The sequence below is a fragment of the Lonchura striata genome, chromosome 1 (assembly GCF_050655825.1).
Source record: "Lonchura striata isolate lonStrDom1 chromosome 1, ASM5065582v1, whole genome shotgun sequence".
Taxonomy (NCBI): Eukaryota; Metazoa; Chordata; class Aves; order Passeriformes; family Estrildidae; genus Lonchura; species Lonchura striata.
The window spans coordinates 6,183,545-6,202,534 of record NC_140703.1 but is presented as its reverse complement, the minus strand read 5'-3'; the positions used below and the strand labels follow the sequence as shown (position 1 = coordinate 6,202,534).

At 44.2% G+C, this 18,990-nt stretch overlaps 1 protein-coding gene across 1 annotated transcript in view; it reads left to right on the top strand.

Moving 5' to 3' along the window:
- MOGAT2 (monoacylglycerol O-acyltransferase 2) overlaps positions 1-18,990 on the top strand; it is a 28,140-nt gene that overhangs the window by 4,571 nt on the left and 4,579 nt on the right. Inside the window, exons 2-3 of the mRNA XM_021532463.4 lie at positions 4,852-5,030; positions 18,368-18,572. Of these exons, the coding sequence (XP_021388138.2) occupies positions 4,852-5,030; positions 18,368-18,572 (384 nt within the window). The remainder of the gene's footprint in view (positions 1-4,851; positions 5,031-18,367; positions 18,573-18,990) is intronic.

Genomic DNA, 18,990 nt, shown 5'->3' with positions numbered 1-18,990 from the left:
CAGGGACTCCAGGGTGGCACTGAGGACCTCAGCAACGTGCATCTTGAAAGCATTCAAGGCCAGCTTGGATGGGACTTTGAACAATCTTATTTTAGTGGAAGGCAACCCTGCCCATGGCAGGGCAGTTGGAACTGGATGGTCTTTAAGATCCCTCTAACCCAATGCATTCTGTGGTTCTGCAATGATCTTGCAAACCGTCATGGCAAGAGCAGTATGAATCTGACTCACTTTGGGCTGTTGTTATAACAAAAATCTCTTTCTGCGGGCTGCAGTTTTCCCTGTTTCAGGCTGAATTAACAAATTTTGGGTTAGGAGCACTTTGATGGGACATGGTCCCTGCTTAGACTTAGTCAGAGAAATTCTCCATGTGCTTTGAAACACGTGGCTCCTTTGGAACCCATGGCTTACTTGGAGCCCATGGCATATTTGTGCTGTCTGTGATATGGCTATTTTCTTGTCCAGAGAGGAATTTACAGCTCACAGCAATACTCAGCATAAGAAACCCACCACTTCATTTTTGCTTCTTTGAAATAAAGAAGCTATGAGCTTCTTTGAAGGAATCCAGAATCCAGCTCAGGAAACCAATTGACCTGTAAAAGAAAAAAAAACAAAACCAAAAACAACTACAACAACAACAAAAAAAAGGCGGCAAAAAAAAAAAAACCACCAAAAAACCCATCAAATACACATTGATGTCTTTTCTTTGCTGAGTCTCATACAGCCATGGAGATGTGAGATCCTGGGTCTTGGACCATGAAAAGTTGCTGCACCCTGCTAAACAAGTGCACTGCAGAGTCCAGGACCAGCCTATGAATGCTTCATCCAGAGCCAAACCTCACCATGGACAACCAGAGAGAAACCTTCCTGAATCTGGACTCATCAGAAAGTGCAAGATTTGGGGTCTGCATATTGCATTCTGTCTTGACACGGACCCTTTGGTTTTAGTTTTGGTTTGAAGCAGTCTCTACTTTCCATGACAGTGTACAGTGCAGCAGCTAATCTCAGCCCAGCCCAGAATTATCTGTTTCCAGATAACAGAACTCATGCATCTGCAATGACTTGCATGATGCCCTTAACCTTGCTCTCACAGCCCTTGTCTGCCTTGAAAGAGCTCTGTGTTAGGGCTTAAACCATTTTATAGCAATTTAGCATATGCCATTGGGCTATAGCACAATGTTGGTGACGGAGAGAGATGGGAGAGACACTGATTCAGTTATCAGAATCCAAATTTATTGTGGGATACAAATGCTTATATAGCATTTTAGGGAGCCTAGTAATGTTTACTACAATGATTAGGTTAAAATCACATACACAAACTTATGCATATCACAACATCTCTTGCTCGCAGAGTTTAATGAGATTTTCTTTTTCTGGTAAACCTCTCTGATTGAATCTTCTTGCAACCTAGATCTAATTTTCAAAGTTCTGTTTGCTTTTGCCAAGGCACCTGTTACCAGATTCTTATGTTAAGCAGGTCCAAAGTCCATCATCTGTCTTGTATCTCCCAACATCCCAACATCTCCCCTTTTCCTTTCAACCAAAAACACTCCTTTAATGGCCTTAATAATTAATCTATGCACAGATTGAAAGGTATCATGGTTAATACAATTGTTATCAAAATTATCACATACATACCTATCCTAAAAAGAGTCTTTTAGTTAAAAAACTCTAACCCTAAAAGGCTCAGGTTTGATCTTTTTAAACTAAAACATTCCTGATGGCAGCCACAGGGGTGGAGGCATTACTGGACTTAGAAAAGCTGCCAGAAGTATAATTGCAGCAAAAGGTTTGATTGTTTTACACAGGGTGATAGAGAGAAACATTTTTAGACTGATTCCTTTTCATGTATTTAAAATCAACATAAAAATCCAATTTCACAGAGCCCAGGAACTCTAATTCTTGGGGTTCCTACGATGTTTCAGGAGGGTAAGGGATCAAATTTGATGTGCTTGGATTTGCTTCCAAAATTTTTAGTGTAAATATAGTATAAAGTTCTGGAGGAGCTATATCCAGACCTGCAGAAGGAGCAGATGAGGATCATGTCTGTTTGCAACCTCAAACCTGTCTGCAACTCAAACCTGCCCATTTCTTCTGAGCAGTGGGGCTGGTGGTGGTGTATTTAGTCTGGGGACCTGACATGACTTTTGGAACACACTAAGAGAGATCTGTGGAAAATTTCTGGCCACTGGTGGCCCACAAAGTGTTGGTGTTCAGACAGTGGCACGGAGTTGTTCCTCCTCAGCAAATGGCATAAATAATCAGGTGCCTGCCTAAGGCTGGAATTCATTTGGATGCAGATTTAACTGTACATTTTCTGGAACCTTCCTGTCTCTTTGGTCCCATCCACAGTAACTTTCAGACTGACAGTCCATTCTTGCACAGGAATGGGCCCCTTTCCCACAGAGCACCAAAAGGTTTCAAAAGGACAAACCCCCCCCCAGATCTTAAAATTGAGTGACGGTCACTGAGCACAAATTTTGCTCTGGGGAAAAACAAAGTTGAATTTCAAATGAATTGAGGAAGAAATTAATAATTATATAATTGTGAGATAAAGCATGGATTTGGTACAGAACTACTCCTTCACTTTGCAGAATGTACTTTGAGCTTTGCACAGTATGATAAAAAGAGAATTAGGCATGGCAGTTTTGCAGCAGACCTGATGACCTGGCTCCTAGGTGCAGTAAAATTGTGTTTATTTATCATGTGGACCCTTGAGCTGCACTTCATGTTCTATGCTGTTCTTGAGAGTTATAAAGTCTGTTTCCGTGGCATTTGAAAATGAAGTGTGAGCAGCAGATTGAGGGAGGGGATTCTCTCTGTTCCACTTTTCTGAGGCTCCTGCTGGCGTGGGTCCAGAGGAGGCCATGGAGATGCGCCGAGAGCTGGAGCCCCTCTCTTCTGGAGCCAGGCTGGGGGAGCTGGGGGTGTTCAGCCTGGAGAAGAGAAGGCTCTGGGCAGACCTTAGAGTCTTTTCCAGTGCTATAGGGGCTCCAAGGGAGCTGGAGTGGGATTTTGGACAAGGGCTTGGAGGGACAGGACAAGGAGCAGGGGCTTCCCACTTCCAGACATCAGGGTTAGATGGGATATTGTGAAGAAATTCCTGGCTGTGATAATGGTGAGGCCCTGCACACAGGTTGCCCAGACAAACTGTGACTGCCACATCCTTGGAAGTGTCCAAGGCCAGATTTGAGGGGACTTTTATGATTCTATTAAAAGTGTGGCACCAGATGTGAGCAATAGTTCTTTCTGCCCTGCACGATGCATTACAGCTTAGTCCTGTTGCTTTGCTGAGAGCTGCAGTTTTTTTCCCACTGCAAAATTCCTAGTGCCTACCCAGGTGCTTGCTGCAGTCTCTCTACTTATAGGAAGACATGCAATTCCATTTCAACTTTAAGGGAATTTAGGATCCTGTTAGATTATTGCACTTTTTTCCCCCATAGGAATTATTGGTACCATCATGACAGTGTTCTAAAAAAGGGCAATGATTTGCTTTTCCATGCAAAGCTTTGTAATCAGGGTGACTTATCATGAAAAAAAAAAATGCTACAAACATGATCTACTTATTTATTCTTAAGTGAAAGCAAGCAGGAGGTACATGAAGGTCTTGGATGAGAGCATCTTATTCCATGTCTTGACAGGCTTTAGCTGAGAGGAGGTGGAGAGAGCAGGTACCAGGTGACTCCCAAAGGTGGAAAAGATGTCTCAGAGCATGAGGGTGTGGCTGCATCTGTATCACAGCTGAAGCTGAGCAGGGCATCTCCATCCTCATATCTTCCAGCCCTGGGTGGAAAATCTGAAATGAAGAGTAGAACAGAATATACAAAACTTTATGTAATCCATGAGCGAGGGAAGGCAAAGATTTGGATGAATCTTTGGGTTTTCTTCAGCTCAGTCTTTCCCTTCAAAAGTAATGCAAATGGTTTCAGAGGGACAGATGGAGAGGTCACATCTCTTCACAGGTGCACATCTGCTTTACCAAGTGGCAGCTTGGTGGCCATCACCACTTTCCAGCATCTGCAGACACACAGTGTTGGGGTTGGGTGGGATTTTATGTACCAAGTGATGTTTGTTTGCACAAATACTTTTGTTCTCTTGTTTCTGTGCTAAAACACAGGGTATAAGGGAGGTGGGAGGTCGAGGTCAAAGCTGGCACTAATTGGAGAAAGTCCCAAGTCATGGAAGTCATAGAGAATTAAATAGAGCACTCTTATAAAATTCATTATGACACTGAGTTGAAAGAACTGAAAATCCTCTGGAGTCCAAGATTAGAAGTTGAGGAAAGGGTCCAAAATGAATAATAAAAAACTCACTAAAGAGTAAAATCTTATCTATGGGTATAAATCATGGACACAATTAAAATGGGGACTCATTAGCTCAAGATAAAACTATTGGGGACTGTACAGACTGGACCTAAGACACTTTTTGCTGCCATTGCAAAATATTAGGTGTCATGAGGTCATATTAACAGGAATTTTGGGGTAAAACAAGGCCATTATCATTGCAGAGATCAGTCTGACTCCAGAGAGAAGCAAGACAGCAAAGGGATAGAGAGCTGATCCATGAGAACACTGTGAATGGAGTGAGATTCATCAGTGTTTTGGGAAGATGGGGACACAGTGGCCTTTGGAGAAATTTGTAGCAACCACAAGGGAGGTGCTTGGTGTCTTTTCAGGTTCCTGGGGCAGATAGAAAAGAAACCACCTCTGCATCAGAGTTACCTTCACACTGATAAATTCAGCAGCAAGCCCAGTGGAGGCTCCATCCCAGGACCAAAAATGCCTCTCCAAATGAACCATTCCTCCCAAAGTCCACCTAATCCAACTATCAAGTCACTGCTGGCTTTTCTTTCAGCACAGTGCTGTACAGCTGCCTTCATCGCCCTCTTCTTCACCCGTTTTTGGCTGGTCAGTGCCCTGTATGCTGCGTGGTGGTTACTAGACAGGGAGAAACCCAGCAAGGGTGGGCGACGGAGCCACGTCCTCCGGAACTGCGTCGTTTGGAAGTACATGAGGGACTATTTCCCCATCACGGTAAGTGCCACCACTCCATTGGCTCTTCCGTGTTTCAGGAACCAGTTTTGTCCTTGGAGTCTGGATACAGTCTGGGGCCAGCAGTCGTGGCATGGGGTGCTGGGAGCTTGGTGTTGGAGGATAATCTTCCCAGCTCCCAGATTACTCAGACACAGTAAGAAAGGAGGATTACCATTTTTACAAAACGCATCCTTCAATCATCTGCCTTTTCCATACCTATTTAATCTTGCTGCATTCCAGTTGTTAGGGAAATCTCACCTTTGTTTTCCATGTCTATATTGCAATATTCCTGCCCTTCAGGTTGCTAAGAATTTACCTAGTGGGCATAGGGCCAAGTTTTAATCAAAACCCAAGAGATCCTGGGTGGTCTGCAATGTAAGTATCCTGTTCCGCTTATAAGGGAGATGGATGGGTAAAGCTGGGGGTGCACTGGGTAGTCTCAGAGAGCTGTTGTTCTCTTGAGAGGGACTTTTGTGACATTCCCTGATTTACTTAATGCGTGTGGCCTTACTTTTCTACCTGGTGATCCCCTGGCATGGTGTGGATGCATGGAGAAGCAGCAAGTCCTGCCTCAGAGCCATCACAAGGTGGTACAAATCTGAGCAATGCAGAAGAAGAGTTCATGGGTTGTGCAAGGAAGAGAGCTTCAAGGATAGGCCAGGCAATGGGAATTTCTAAGATAATTCCTTTAGGAATACATTGCTTGTTGAGAAAACTCAGATGGGATGCACCCAGCTGGTCAGAGACCACCTTGAGTCAGAAGCTGAGTGCTGCAGTCCAGGATAAAGAAGTTGGGAGCCCAGAAAGCCAAAGAACCCACCAGCCTAAAGGAAAAAATAAGAACTCAGCCTGAGAGTCCATCCTACATGGAGCAGGGCCTGGGATGAGAGTCCATCCTGCATGGATTTAGGGCCTGGCTTAAGGGTTAGGGGGAGCCACAGCAAAGTGAGGACCAGAGATGACACGCCCATCAGCTTTGTGCTCAAACAGAAATAATCCTCTTTTCTGTTCTCATAAGATCACACCTGGAATACTGTGCACAGTTCTGGAGCCCCCATCATAAGAAGGTAAAGTGGCACTTGTGGGGCAAGTCCAGAGGAGGCCACAAAGTCAGTAAGGGGACTGGGGCACCTGCCACATAGACACAGCTGAGCAGTCTGGGCTGTTTATCCTGGAGAACGTTGTGTGGATACCACACAGCACCTTCCACTGTCTGAAGGGACCCTCCAGGGAAGATGGAGAGAGACTCTTCATCAGGAACTACAGTGATGGAACAAGGGGGAATGGGTTCAAACTGTAAGAGAGTAGATTTAAATGGATAGAGGGGAAAAATTATTGGCTGTGAGGGTGGTGAGGCCCTGGCACAGGTTTCCCAGAGAAGCTTTGGCAGCCCCATCCCTGAAAGTGTCCAGGGCCAGGTTGGACGGGGCTTGGAGCAACCTGGTCTAGTGGAAGGTGTCCCTTCCCATGGTAGGGAGTGGCATTTTAAGGTCCCTTTGATACTGAAATCAGCCAGAAAATAAACTTTCTAACACAATTTGAAGTGTTAGAAGGCAGACATTCTTTATCTGTGCAGGACACATTGCAAGGATGTCTTGTTTAATCCAGTGTGTGTGGTGAGGCTTTACAACATTATAATCATATATATTAATTAAAATGTGTCTCCTGGAAATACATAAACATCATTTTTCCTAGAACTGCCTCCTACTGGAAATCATTTTATGATCCTGGAGTGTCCTCTAAAGGGATCTCTGGTGGCCCTATCCAGTGAATATTTAAATTTTAAAGATGATATTTCCTCGAACGTTTTCTTTGGGCATGTGCTGTTGCTTCTTGTTACCTAACTTGCAAAAAAACCACTATAGCCCCCTTTATCTGTTCTTCTGGTAAGCAACATTTATCATCTAATGTGCATACCTTTACATCTTTTTATCTTTTTCTGCTAGTTAAACTCTATTCAGCAACTTCAGATTAACTGAAAATTTCTATTCTCTATGTTATCACATTGCAACTGAAACCATAGAGCAATTCAATGATTTATGTGACTCTAGTAATTTTATGCAATATATATTCTGTAAATTATTTGTGCCTGTAAGCCACCACTTGTGAAATGCTGGACCAGCTTCTCTGCTGAAATTTATCTACCAGCTCAGCCCAGCAATGACCTTTCTCCTGTCTCTTTCTAAAGAACGTGGAACCCCACTCCTGAATGCCTCACTGTGTTCTGTTCTGTCCTTACTTGTAGGAGGACCACGAAGTCCAGTAGAGGGAGCATGGTATGGGGTTTGGCTGTAGCTCTCTGGGTGAGGGCTCAGAAAGCTCCATGGAACTTTTCTCCCCACTTCTCTGCAAGAAAACAGAGGAAGTTTCACAAAAGGACAGCAGAAAAATTTAAAAGAGATATAATGCAGAGAGCATTCTAGCCAAGCAATCACATAATACTATTTCTTATTTCTCAAAAATATTTTCTCAGTCATACAATTACGGAATGATTAAGTGTTTTGGGTTGGAAGAGACCTCAATGATCATGCAATTCTAATCCCCCTACCATGGGCAGGGACACCTTCCACTAGACCAGGTTGCTCCAAACCCTGATCAGCTTGGCCTTGAAAACTTCCAGGCATGGGACAGCCACAGCTTCTCTGGGCAGCCTGTACCAGGGCTTCAGCATCCTTACAGCCAAGAATTTCTGCCCAATATCCCATCTAACCCATTCTCTGTCAGTGGGAAGCCATTCCCCATTATCCTGTTCCTCCAGGCCCTTGTCCAAAACCCCTCTCCAGCTCTTACAGCCCCTTTAACATGGAGCTAAAGCCACTGACAGGGGCTCTAAGATCTCACATTTTCTTCCTCAGGCTGAACAATCCCACTAGCACAAGGGACACAAGGAAGTGACATTTGGGGACACAGACTGGGTTGGTATCCAGGGCTCTGGACTGTATTTGTGTGTAGATGGAGTTTGTTAAGTGCTGTAGTATTAGGCATTCTGAGAAGATTAAGCATGATTCCTAATCCTACCAGATCCCAGCAACAAACTTAGCATGGTCAAGTGTTTGGAGGCAGCAAATGCTGCCTGCTGTCTTATTTTAGGAAACAGCTTTAAACATTGCTTTTAAGGGATCCCTGGTGCATGTTTGCTGTCTTGGAAGCAGAGAGAGGCTGGGACGAGCATCTGTTTTCTGGGCAGTGAATTTTCATTGTGCTGCAGTACATGGAACATGCCAGAGCTGAGCTGAGCCAGGCCACTGCAGTGTGTGCAAGGCGCACCTTCTGCCAATACCACCCTTGCACAAGTACCACTTTGCTGTTGGATTTATCCCCCTTGGAATTGACTGCATTTTAATTAATGATCTGAAAATCAGAGTTAGGCAGGCTCCAAATGAGCTTGAGTGTTTTGAAAAGTGGGCTGAGTGAGATATCAAGCCAGGGTCCAATGCATTGCTCAGGGAAGTTATTTCTGCTTATTTTCCCTGCATTTAAAACATATTATAATCTGTTTATTTATTTATTCATTTATTTATTTTTAAATATGCCCTCATTATAGTCCTTCAATTGGCCTGGAATTGTTTCAAAATCGTGTAGATGTGGCACTTAGGAACACGGTTTAGTGGTGGCCTTGGCAGTGCTGGTTGGACTTGATGGTCTCAGAGGGCTTTTATGACCTAAATGAATCTATGATTCTTCAATTCAATACATGACCAAGCTCAGCTGCATTATAATGTTGTGGAAAATATATCAAAAGGTTTAAAATTAATCTTTTTGAGCTAGAGTTTGTCTGAACAGATAACCTGTGATGCCTGCTTTGTTGATATTGCCTACAGAGTGATTTTGGATGCTGTGGGCTGCTTTATCTATGCTATGTTCAAAAAGCAGTCAGTAATTTGTCTGCTGCTGTCCAAACCCTCAATTTTCATAATCCCTTCCTCATAATTTATCAGTGCATCTTTACAATGAAGGATACACACATTTTAACAGTAAAAACAAATTCTGTCCCCATGCCAAGTGAATGGACATTGCTGCTTTTTCTCCCCAGCCTCATCCTGTCCTGTCACCATCCTCCCTCATACAGCCATGGTGCTTTGGTAACCTCAGATGAGGAAGGTGAAATGGGGAAAGTGCAAGCATAAGCTTGACAATATCTCTTTTTACCACAGTCCTCAAACAGAAGTCACCATCTTGCTGACTGAAAATTGGGGCTGGATGCTTGGCTTAGGCAAGACATCTGACCTTTGGATCACACAACTTGGGTTATGAGTCCGTTCTAGCAAATTAAGGTCTTAGATAATTTTGGGTTTTTTTAGGTTTGTCAGTGAATTTCTTTATTATCAGGAAGACTCTGGAAGAGGTAGGGGGTGGCTTTTTGGGTAAATAGTTAGCGATCAAAACACAAAAGAAAGTCTCCTGGCATTCCAGTGGAGTTTTTGTGGGGATGGGGAGTTTTTGGCTGGGGGTGTGGGCTTTCCTGTTCAGCATTTTTTGGGAGTTGTGGCATGGTGACACCCAACACAAGTTGTGAACTCGGATCCGTGACTTGGTCGGGGTGGGTCATACCTTCCTTTCTCCCATAAAGGAGATTGAGGACAGGGATGCTGAGGGAGTTTGTGTACTTGGCTCCAGGATTTTGCTACGCTGCAATTTGGCACTATGGTGGAATCTACCTGCTTCCCCTGCTTCTGCCAGCTGCTCCTTGGTAGTGCTGAGATCGAACACCCCCCCGAGTTTGCAAAAGAAGCAATTTCCTTCCTTCCTTCCCTACTGGTGCCATGAGGGGATCATGGCACACTCCCGCTCTTGGCCTCTCTAGAGCGGCCGGAGCACCCTGCCAGCCATGGTCATACCTACACCATAAGAAAAAATTGTAATTGGGTTGGAAGCTTTTGTTATTGCATTGGGTTATGTTCTAGCCTGATATGTGTTTTCTAGTAAAGAAGCATTATTCCTTTTTCTACTTTTTTTTTTCCTTTTATTTTTTTTTTTTCTTGAAAGCCACGTAATTTTGAAATTACAATAATTTGGAGAGAGGGGTGTTTTCTTCCGGTTCCAGGAAGGTTCTGTTATAAATGAAAATTGACTCAGCCAAATTAAAAATGAAATTAAATTTTTAATTTTAGCAATCGAATTCTATCTGAGGCAGCCACAAGGAAAAGAGCAGTGCCGAGCCTGGGGTCGGCACTGCTTGTGTCACAAAGTAGACAGCCTCAGCAGAGGGTCCCTCTCTGCCCACACCCCACCCTCCTGGTACAAGCAGTTTTTATAGGAAAAATTCAGCCCGAGGCCAGGGTTTCGCCAATCATTCTTTTCTTCCATTCAGAGTCCCACATATTGATGAGATTTATTTTCTTGGTGTTGAGGTAGAGCAATTCAGTGTCCAGTATTGATGAATTCTATGATGAAGTTATGGGAACCTGGGATTCACATGTATCACCTGGAAGATTTCCATTATTTCCAGTCTCAGGTCATTGACACGATGATCAGCGCCTGGGTGTCCCTGTCTGGCTTTGAGATATGGCCCATCTCCAGATGAGCCACATACATTTACTTGCAAATGAGGTTTCAACATAGACTGAGTTTTACCTATGTGGGGGCAGCTTCTAATATAGACATGTGTTTTCCAAAAAATACAAAATATTACATATACCATATTATAAGTGGTGCAAATTACATTCACTACACATAACAGTTCCCACCTTCCTTGGCAGATATTTGTCTATTAAACCAAGACAGAGACATCTTTTTTTTATAGCTACTGTCATCATTCAGATTACCCCAGCAAGGATAATCAAGCCAGCTTTACTCATGGCAGCCTGGAAAGAACCTGCTGTACAGGGAAGGTCCCTGTGGGTTTTGCCACACTGTTTTCTCCCTGTGAAGAGACACAGGACATTTCTTACAAGCCTTGGGGTTATCTAAGTGCCAGGGGGACCTTGTTGTCTGCAGAAACCTCTGTCATTGTGCTTGTGGTCTTGCTGGTGTTACTGGTTTTTGTTAGCATAACTAAAATGAGTTATTGGAGAATTCATTGAACCTTTGAAGCTGTAATTTGGGAAGACAATCTCATGGCTCATTCATTCTCATCATGGCTCAAACTGTGACAGAGGTTGAGTGTGTGGCAGCTCTCTGGAATTGCAAGGTGCTGTAGAGGGGACAGTTCCAGTTCATGTGAACCAATCCCTGCCAGGAATGTTTCCTTTCTTTTCACAGTAGAATGGTATTATTTGTAGAAAGGTATTATTTGTAGCTGGGGACTTGTGCCACAGCCTATGACATCAAATACAATTTCTGATTTCCAGAGGTCTTGACTGTTCACTTTGCTTCTTTCTGTTGGCTGGAAGAGGAATTGTCAGGGGAAAAGAAAAACATGGGCAAATGGCTCAAAGCCCTCATGCTATCATTTTCTGAGCAACTTCTGCTCCATGTGTTGGCCCTCTCTGTTCTGTAGTGTCCTTAAGTAAGAGGGTTATCATAGTTTGACATGGGAGGAATTTGGGGAAGTGAGGCAAAAACTTTTTGTGGTACTGACAGTCTATTGAACCACTGAGAAGCTGGACATGCCTCTGTGAAAAACACATGTTGAAGACAAAAGAAATCTGAGAACTTACAAGAAGGTAACAGTGCTTCAATCCTCCCCCAAGTGAGAGGAAGGAACAAGATGCAAGGACCTAAAGGAACAACACGAAGACATCGAGGTCAGTGAAGAAGAAGTCAAGTCCCAGATGGGAGCGATGGGGAGATGCCTTGGTCTTGGGGCTGAAATCCTTTTGTAAGCTATGGAGAAAAAGGTTCTTTTTCCCTATAATGCACGAAACTATGGGGAGATGAAGGGTGCAAATTGATATTGAGCAAAGGCCTCCATGTTAAAGTAAGCAGATGTGAAAGTAGTTGTGATCCCATGAGAAGTTTGAACAGAGAAATAGAGAAGAGTAGTCCAGTGCCCCCAGGAAAAGAAGATTTCTGTTCCCAGGGATGAAGATGATTTTAGAGATAGATAATGAGAACTTTTGCCTTTGAACAGCTTATCTTTAAAACAATACCCCATAAGTCAACATAGCCCATCAACAAGCTGTGGGAAGGCTTGTGGAAATGGGAAGGACTTCACAATGGCAGGATTCCCCAGGCGTCTGCTATTCGTGATGAAATTGAGAGCCACAAGAAGACTGGTTTTTTCCTCTGTGGAGAAATCTCCATAACATTAAGAAGAGGCTCTTCTCTCCCTGAGTGAACTGAAGAAAGACTATTTTAGAGGTGGTAAACTCACTGGAAATTTTAGGTTTTGTTTCTTTACCTTGTCAGTGGGAAAGAATAGGTGGGGGGGAGGAAGACTGTTCTGAAGGGCTTGTTTTTGATTCTTGCTACCTTTTTTCTTTTAATTACTTCCAATAAAATTTTCTTTATACCCTTTTGCCTTTCTCCTAATCCTACCTCACAGCAGAAAGTGAGTGCATTGGTGATTGGCCAGCACTGAACCCGCCCCACTCTTTGGTGCATTGGCTGGGAAAATCTCAAAATTGGGGAAATCTGAAATTGGTGAACCAAAATGACTACGGGGGGACAGTGGCTGAGATCCATTGGAGGACTGTGTCCCACCATTTGCACTGCTAATCCACTGGATAAAGGAAGTCCTACAAGAGGAAGGGAGGACTTGAGCATTTCAGAGCTTCCATCCTTACCCAGCTTTGGGAGTGAAGGTGGTGAAGTCCCATCCAAACTCAATTTAAATCCACCTGGCTTGTCAGATTCTCCAATATTTGCTGCAAATGCAGCTCTGACCTGACACTGTGGCACCAGGAGAAAAACCCAGGGGTCAAAGATCTCACTGTTTCCAACTGCCCCCCTCAAACTCTCACCATTGCTGGGATCTGAAACCCATCCTCCTCAGCAGCTTCTGGCAATACTCAGATATTTGCCCTTCCTTTGGTCTCCCATCCAGACACCCTTGTGTGGGTGACCTTCTTTTTCTCAGTTTGGCACAATTTGTCCTTCTTCAGATCTGGTTGGGTTTCTTGGATATCTTTGTTGGGCTTCTTCCCACAGAGAAACTGGCTGCATGTTCCATCCTGCAAGAAATGATTTTGGGAGGTGTCCATGGAGAGCTAAAGACATGAGGATTTGTTTAGTACAAAGCTGAAAGGAGGTTTATCCTACTTAAGAGCAGATTACTGACCATGACATCCATGGAAACAAGAGTTTGGGACCAGAGAAGGATAGAAAAACATTAGCAACTCACTTTGGGAGACTTTAAATTAAGAAGCCAAGAGCTTGCTGATCAGGTCTCCAAACTTCTCCTCCTCCATCCCATCCTTCTCTGGTCTCTTGAATGACTGTGGGGGTAATGCTGTGCTACTCCTCTCCCATCTCATGTTCATCAATCCTTAAGGATGCAATGATATGGCACATCAGTGTCCTCCCTGATTGTATGTCCCCCAACATGATATGCACCGTGCAGTGCCCCTATTCATCTCAACTTGGTTAATTCCTCACTTCACAACTTTTTACCCCTTCAGAAAATGCATCTCCAGGGGCTTCTGGAGCACCACCCTCCAAACCTTTAGACTCTGGGAGAATTTTATTTGAATCAGAGAATCACAGAATTATTTGGGTTGGAAAGGACCTTAAAGATCCTATAGTTTTAACCTCTTGCCATGGGCAGGGATGCCATTCACTATATCAGGTTGCTCCAAGCTTCATCCAACATGGCCTGGAATATTTCCAGGGATGGAGCATTCACAACTTCTTTGGGCAACTTGTTCCAGTACCTCATTACTCTTTCCTCAACCACTAGTGCACCAGCCTTAAACAGGGAATTACATGCTCTCTGTCTTCCCATGGTTTGGGGCAGGACTATTCAGTCTGTAGGGAGCAACTAGGAGAACCTAGTCACATCTCAAGGGATGAATTAAGTCGGCCTCGTTAAACCAGAGCTGAATTCCTGGGCTGATAAAGTCATTCAGAAGCCCTAACTCCAATTATCTTAATTGCACTCCAAAATTAATTCAAACCAAACCAAACCAAACCAAATACGTAATGAAGAGTACTTTAATCCCTCATCATTATTATCAAATTAATAATCTAATTGGGATGTTAATGCCATTTAACTAATCCAGTTTAAAATTAATTTGGATTAATTTGCTTGAGATCCTTCACTAGTACATGAGCTCTTATCAGAGCTCCTGGAAGTCTGCAGATACAATCTTAGTGATTCTGCATATGCATATCGTTGCAATGGACCCCTGGCTGGGTAATAAATTACATAGACTCCATGTATTAGAAAAGGCTGATTAATTTAATTTATTAAGAAACCCATTACTTTTATAGACAGTTATGATACAGGTAGGCCTAATTTGTCCTCTAATTAAAACACTGTCACCATTGACTAATTAGGAAACCACCCTTCGATAAACAAATCTCTATAACACAATCCACATGTTCACAATACCAGGTACAGCAAATTAAGATAAGAATGGTTTCTCATTCTTTTCTCTGATCTTCTCACAGACTTTAACCAGAATGATGCCTGGGAAAGCTGTGTTTTTCTCTGTGGCCAAAGAGCTGCTGGTACATATGCACTCTTCCCTAACACAGCTGACAGTGCATGGAGCAGGTCCTACCATGTCTCTTGGGGAGCTGGGGGAACTAGAGCAGAGTGTTACCCATGTCTTGGACCCACATTTGAGTAGTCAGAATAAAGGGAGTTTTCTGTTCCAGAGTAATCACTGCAAGCCCTGAAAAACTGTAATTATCAAGCTGTATTTCTTCCCAATGAAGCATAAAATAGACCTTATCCTTCAAAATTTAGGTTCATTAAGTTCTTCCCTGAAAGAATTGTCCAGCCTTGGCACAGACTGTCCAAGACAGTGGTGGAGTCCCCATTCCTGGAAACGTTTAAAAGCTGTGTGGATATGGCAGCTGGGGACATGGATTAATGGTGGTCTTGGCAGTGCTGGGGGAGCATTTGGACTCCATGATCTTAGAGGGCTTTTCCAACCTAAACAATTTTATTGGTTAGGAAGGCCAGGATCACCCCACACCTGGGATCCAGAAGGCTTCATAACGCTTTTGAGAATGAATCATTACTGCAGTCAGCAGCCAAGGCATCAGCCAGCATCCTGACCATGCCAAAGGGAATCTCAAGGAAGTCAACAAACCCATGGCTCAGCTCGGAGACCACAACCCTGAGCTGCTAACAGCTGCTTTCAGACCACAGGTCATACACATTAACCTCTGAGAGGAGAAACTGCTCTTATTTCACAAAAAAAAAAAAGCCCCGTGTGTTGTCTCATGCTCATGCACACACCAGCTTGGTTTGGACCCTCAAGTACTTTGATAAATATTAAATGTTTGGTTGACTCATAAGATTGGAATTGTGAAGGAATTGTTGGAGGATGTGGAAAAGACAACTCATTTGAGGCAGGATGGAGGATAGTCCCACTCCTTGGCACCTCAAACCCTATTCCATTAGGCAGTTTGACTGCACAGCAGGAGGCTGTGCAGAGTCACATTATTAACTTTCCTGGAAGTTTGGGAATGGAGACTGACATCTGCCAGGTGGGGAGGGAAGGAGTGAGACAGTGGGAAGAACCCAGAAGGAAAGATGGAGTTTTTGTATTTAAGAGTTTCCAGAGGGAAAAAGGTAGAGTCTAAGACCTATAGTATCTAGAGACTTTTCCCAAGTCTCTCCTCTGCTACAGATTTCCTTCTCAGTCTTGTACAAGCTCTCTGGTTCCTCTGTGAGTTTTGGCCAGATCATCCGGATGAGAGCAGGCTCTGCCACAAAATGAGGACCTTTTTTCCTCAGGGTTACTGCAGGGGACAGCTCTTGCAGAAACATTACCCAGATCCACCAAAACTTGAGGGACTCAATTGCTACCCTCCAGCTGCCCATGACTTAGAGCAGGGTGTAAAAATCACAGATTCAAAGACTGGGTGACACTGGAAGAGAACTCTAGAGGTCAACATGCCCAACCCACTGCTCAAGCAGGACCACTCAGAGCCAGTTGCCCAGGACCATATCTTACCACAGAATCACAAAATTATTTGGGTTGGAAGGGGCCTTAAAACTGATCCTTGTTGGAGCAAGGACACCTTCCACTAGACTAGGTTGCTCTAAGCCCCATCCAACCTGGCCATGAACACCTCCAGGAATGGGGAAGCCACAGCTTCTTGGGGCAACCTGTGCCAGGCCCTCACTATTCTTATAATAAAAAGTTTCTTCCTTGTGGCTAGTTTTAATCATCCCTCTCTTAGTTTAAGACCATTCTCTCCCTTGTCTTATCACTCCAAGCACTATCCTGTGTTCTTTCCTTTCCTGTCCTCCCTCCTCTTTCATTGGGATGAGCACCAAGACAGCAGGTGGACGTTTCGTAGGGAGTGTTTTTACAGATGTGTGGTGTCTTAGCACAGGCAAACTCTCCCATCAAGGCAATTTGACCACTCAGTGCTTCCCTGTTGCATCGCCCTTCCCCTCTCTTGTCTCCCTGCACACACACAGCCAGAAATGCAGCAGTTTCTAACAAGCCTGAGCATCTTGCTTCCCTGCTTATAAATCACTTGGAGATGAAATGTTGTTTGGAAGCTGAAGATGAATGCAGAAAACGTTGATGCAAGCTGAGGTTACTCAAAACGAGCAAATGGTGGCAGGGGCCTTGGGCACTTAGTGATTCAGCCATCTGCCTCTTTCCTGCCCAGAGCAGTACTGCCCACCTGGGCAGTACTGGGACTTGGTTTGTCCATCCCCCTCATTAGGAGCAGCTGGAATGGGCACATGTACAGTCAACAGTGCTTTTGTACGGGTGGAAAATGAGTCACGATAGAAGAAAGTAAAATACACTCTCATGATTAATCTGCAGTTTTAGCAGCTTCTAGGAAAACACATGCACCATTAACTGCACCCTGAGTGCAGATGAAATCAGGGCTCTTGGGGGGTGACACTTAAATGCATAGGGCTTTGGTTGTTCTTGAGCACAAATGTCTTTGAGTAGTCTGGAAAGGCATGGTGGCTCTGTGATAACAGAGCCACAGAATTGTTCAGGTTGGAAAAGCCCTCTAAGATCACTGAGTCCAGATGTTCCCCAGAACTATCACAAAGGCCATTTAATCATGTTCCCATATGCCACATCTACATATTTTTGAACAATTTCAGGGATTGTGGTCTTACCACTTCCCCAGTCACCTTGTTTCAATGTCTGACCTCTCTTTCAGTGACAAAATTGTATGATGACTAACCTTGGAAGGATTCATCCTTCCCTGCTGCTGTGAGCATCCTCAGCATCCACAGAAATGCTGCAGAGATCTCAACATTCAGTTTTGCTTGCTTCTGCCCAGGCTGTGCAAATGCTGACTGATGTTGGCATGGCAAGGTCTTCTTGGTGCCAGAGCTGGAGGGTGGGTTTGTCACACCAGCTCCTCTCCCCTGGGCAGTCCCTAACAAGCACAATGGAGATCAAATCCCACTAGTCCCTTATCTCCCTTTACCCATCCCCTCTTGTTCTGTGGTACTCATTCTCCCATGTAGTATAGCCCAGGCTTGAATATCACTTTCAGATCAGCTGAGGATTTTAACAAGCTGCTTAGTCAGCCCTCAAGGGCTGGCCATGAGCTGCACTGTATCTGCAATTCATGCTGCCATCCCTAAAATGCTGGGCATGGGCATTCTCTGTTCCCTCCTGCCAAATTTGCAGCAGCCTTGGGCAGACATCCACTGCTCTTTGATGGACCTGGGCACCCAACACAGGCACAAACATCTGCATCCTTCAGGCTTTCCCCAGTAGCAAGGAAACCATCAGCTTCTCTGTTAGATGTCTGGGAATTAGATTTCAATTTACCATGTGTGAAAACATCCAGGAATCACCTGGCACATACTTCAGGACAGGACCTTTGATCCACACCAAGTTGTTGGGTGGGACACATGCTTGTGTTGTGTAAGTAGGTCAGAGTGATTATGTACTCCCTCTGCTGTTCTGGTTGTGGGATCAAGAGGTACTGTGTGGGAGAAATCACCCTTTTCTTGCTTCCCCCCCATATTAGAAAATGTATTGGAGGACATTTTAAACAAAGTTGGTTCCCAATAGCACCTAGACCACTTCAAGGTAACATAATGAACTGTGCCATTGGAAAAGTAATTTTAGGCCAACAGGTAGGAGGAGATGGAAATATGGGCAATGAAATACATCTCATGAAAAACGGGGGAGTTATTCTAGTTAACCTTTTCCAATAGAAAGGCATGGTGGGTGCAAGACACTGCCCTTCAGGAATACCTTATCTACTCTTCATAGCCAGTGGTCCACCCTGCTAAGGTTACAGCACTAACTCTGACTCCTTTTTGGCTTCATCTCTGTGTCTAGTTGGTGAAGACAGCAGAGCTGGACCCTCGGCAGAATTACCTGGTGGGATTTCATCCCCATGGAGTCCTGCCAGCTGGAGCCTTTCTCAATTTCTGCACAGAGGCATCTGGCTTTTCCAAACTCTTCCCAGGCATCACCCCCCACCTGATGATGCTTTCCCTGTGGTTTCGCATCCCGTTCTTCAGGGACTATTTGATGAGTGGAGGTAAGGATCATGGTCCTCTGGCAAGCAGTGGTATGTGTGGGTGCTTTTTTGAGGAACACAGTGAAAATGCATGGGGAAGAGGAATCAAGGGTCTGTTTTTCCTCATCTGGGGCCAATTGGATCCCATTCATGGATGCATCTATTTGAGATGGCAACCCAAAACCTCTGAAGTTAAAAATTGCCCTCCTTGCCATTATCTCTGTTGTTCAACTCCATAAATTGTCTCTGTGCTCAGGGCATCACTGTGCAGGTGCTGTGTGCAAAATGCAGAGCAAATTGTGAACAGAAATGCTGAGAACTGCAGGCCAGGATGTTCTGTATTTCTTTCCGTAAAAATTATATTCAGGCTTGGAAATTATGAGGAAAAAGACGCTTTTTCTGAAGTATCTGCTGCTTCCAGGGAAGCAGCATCCAGGGA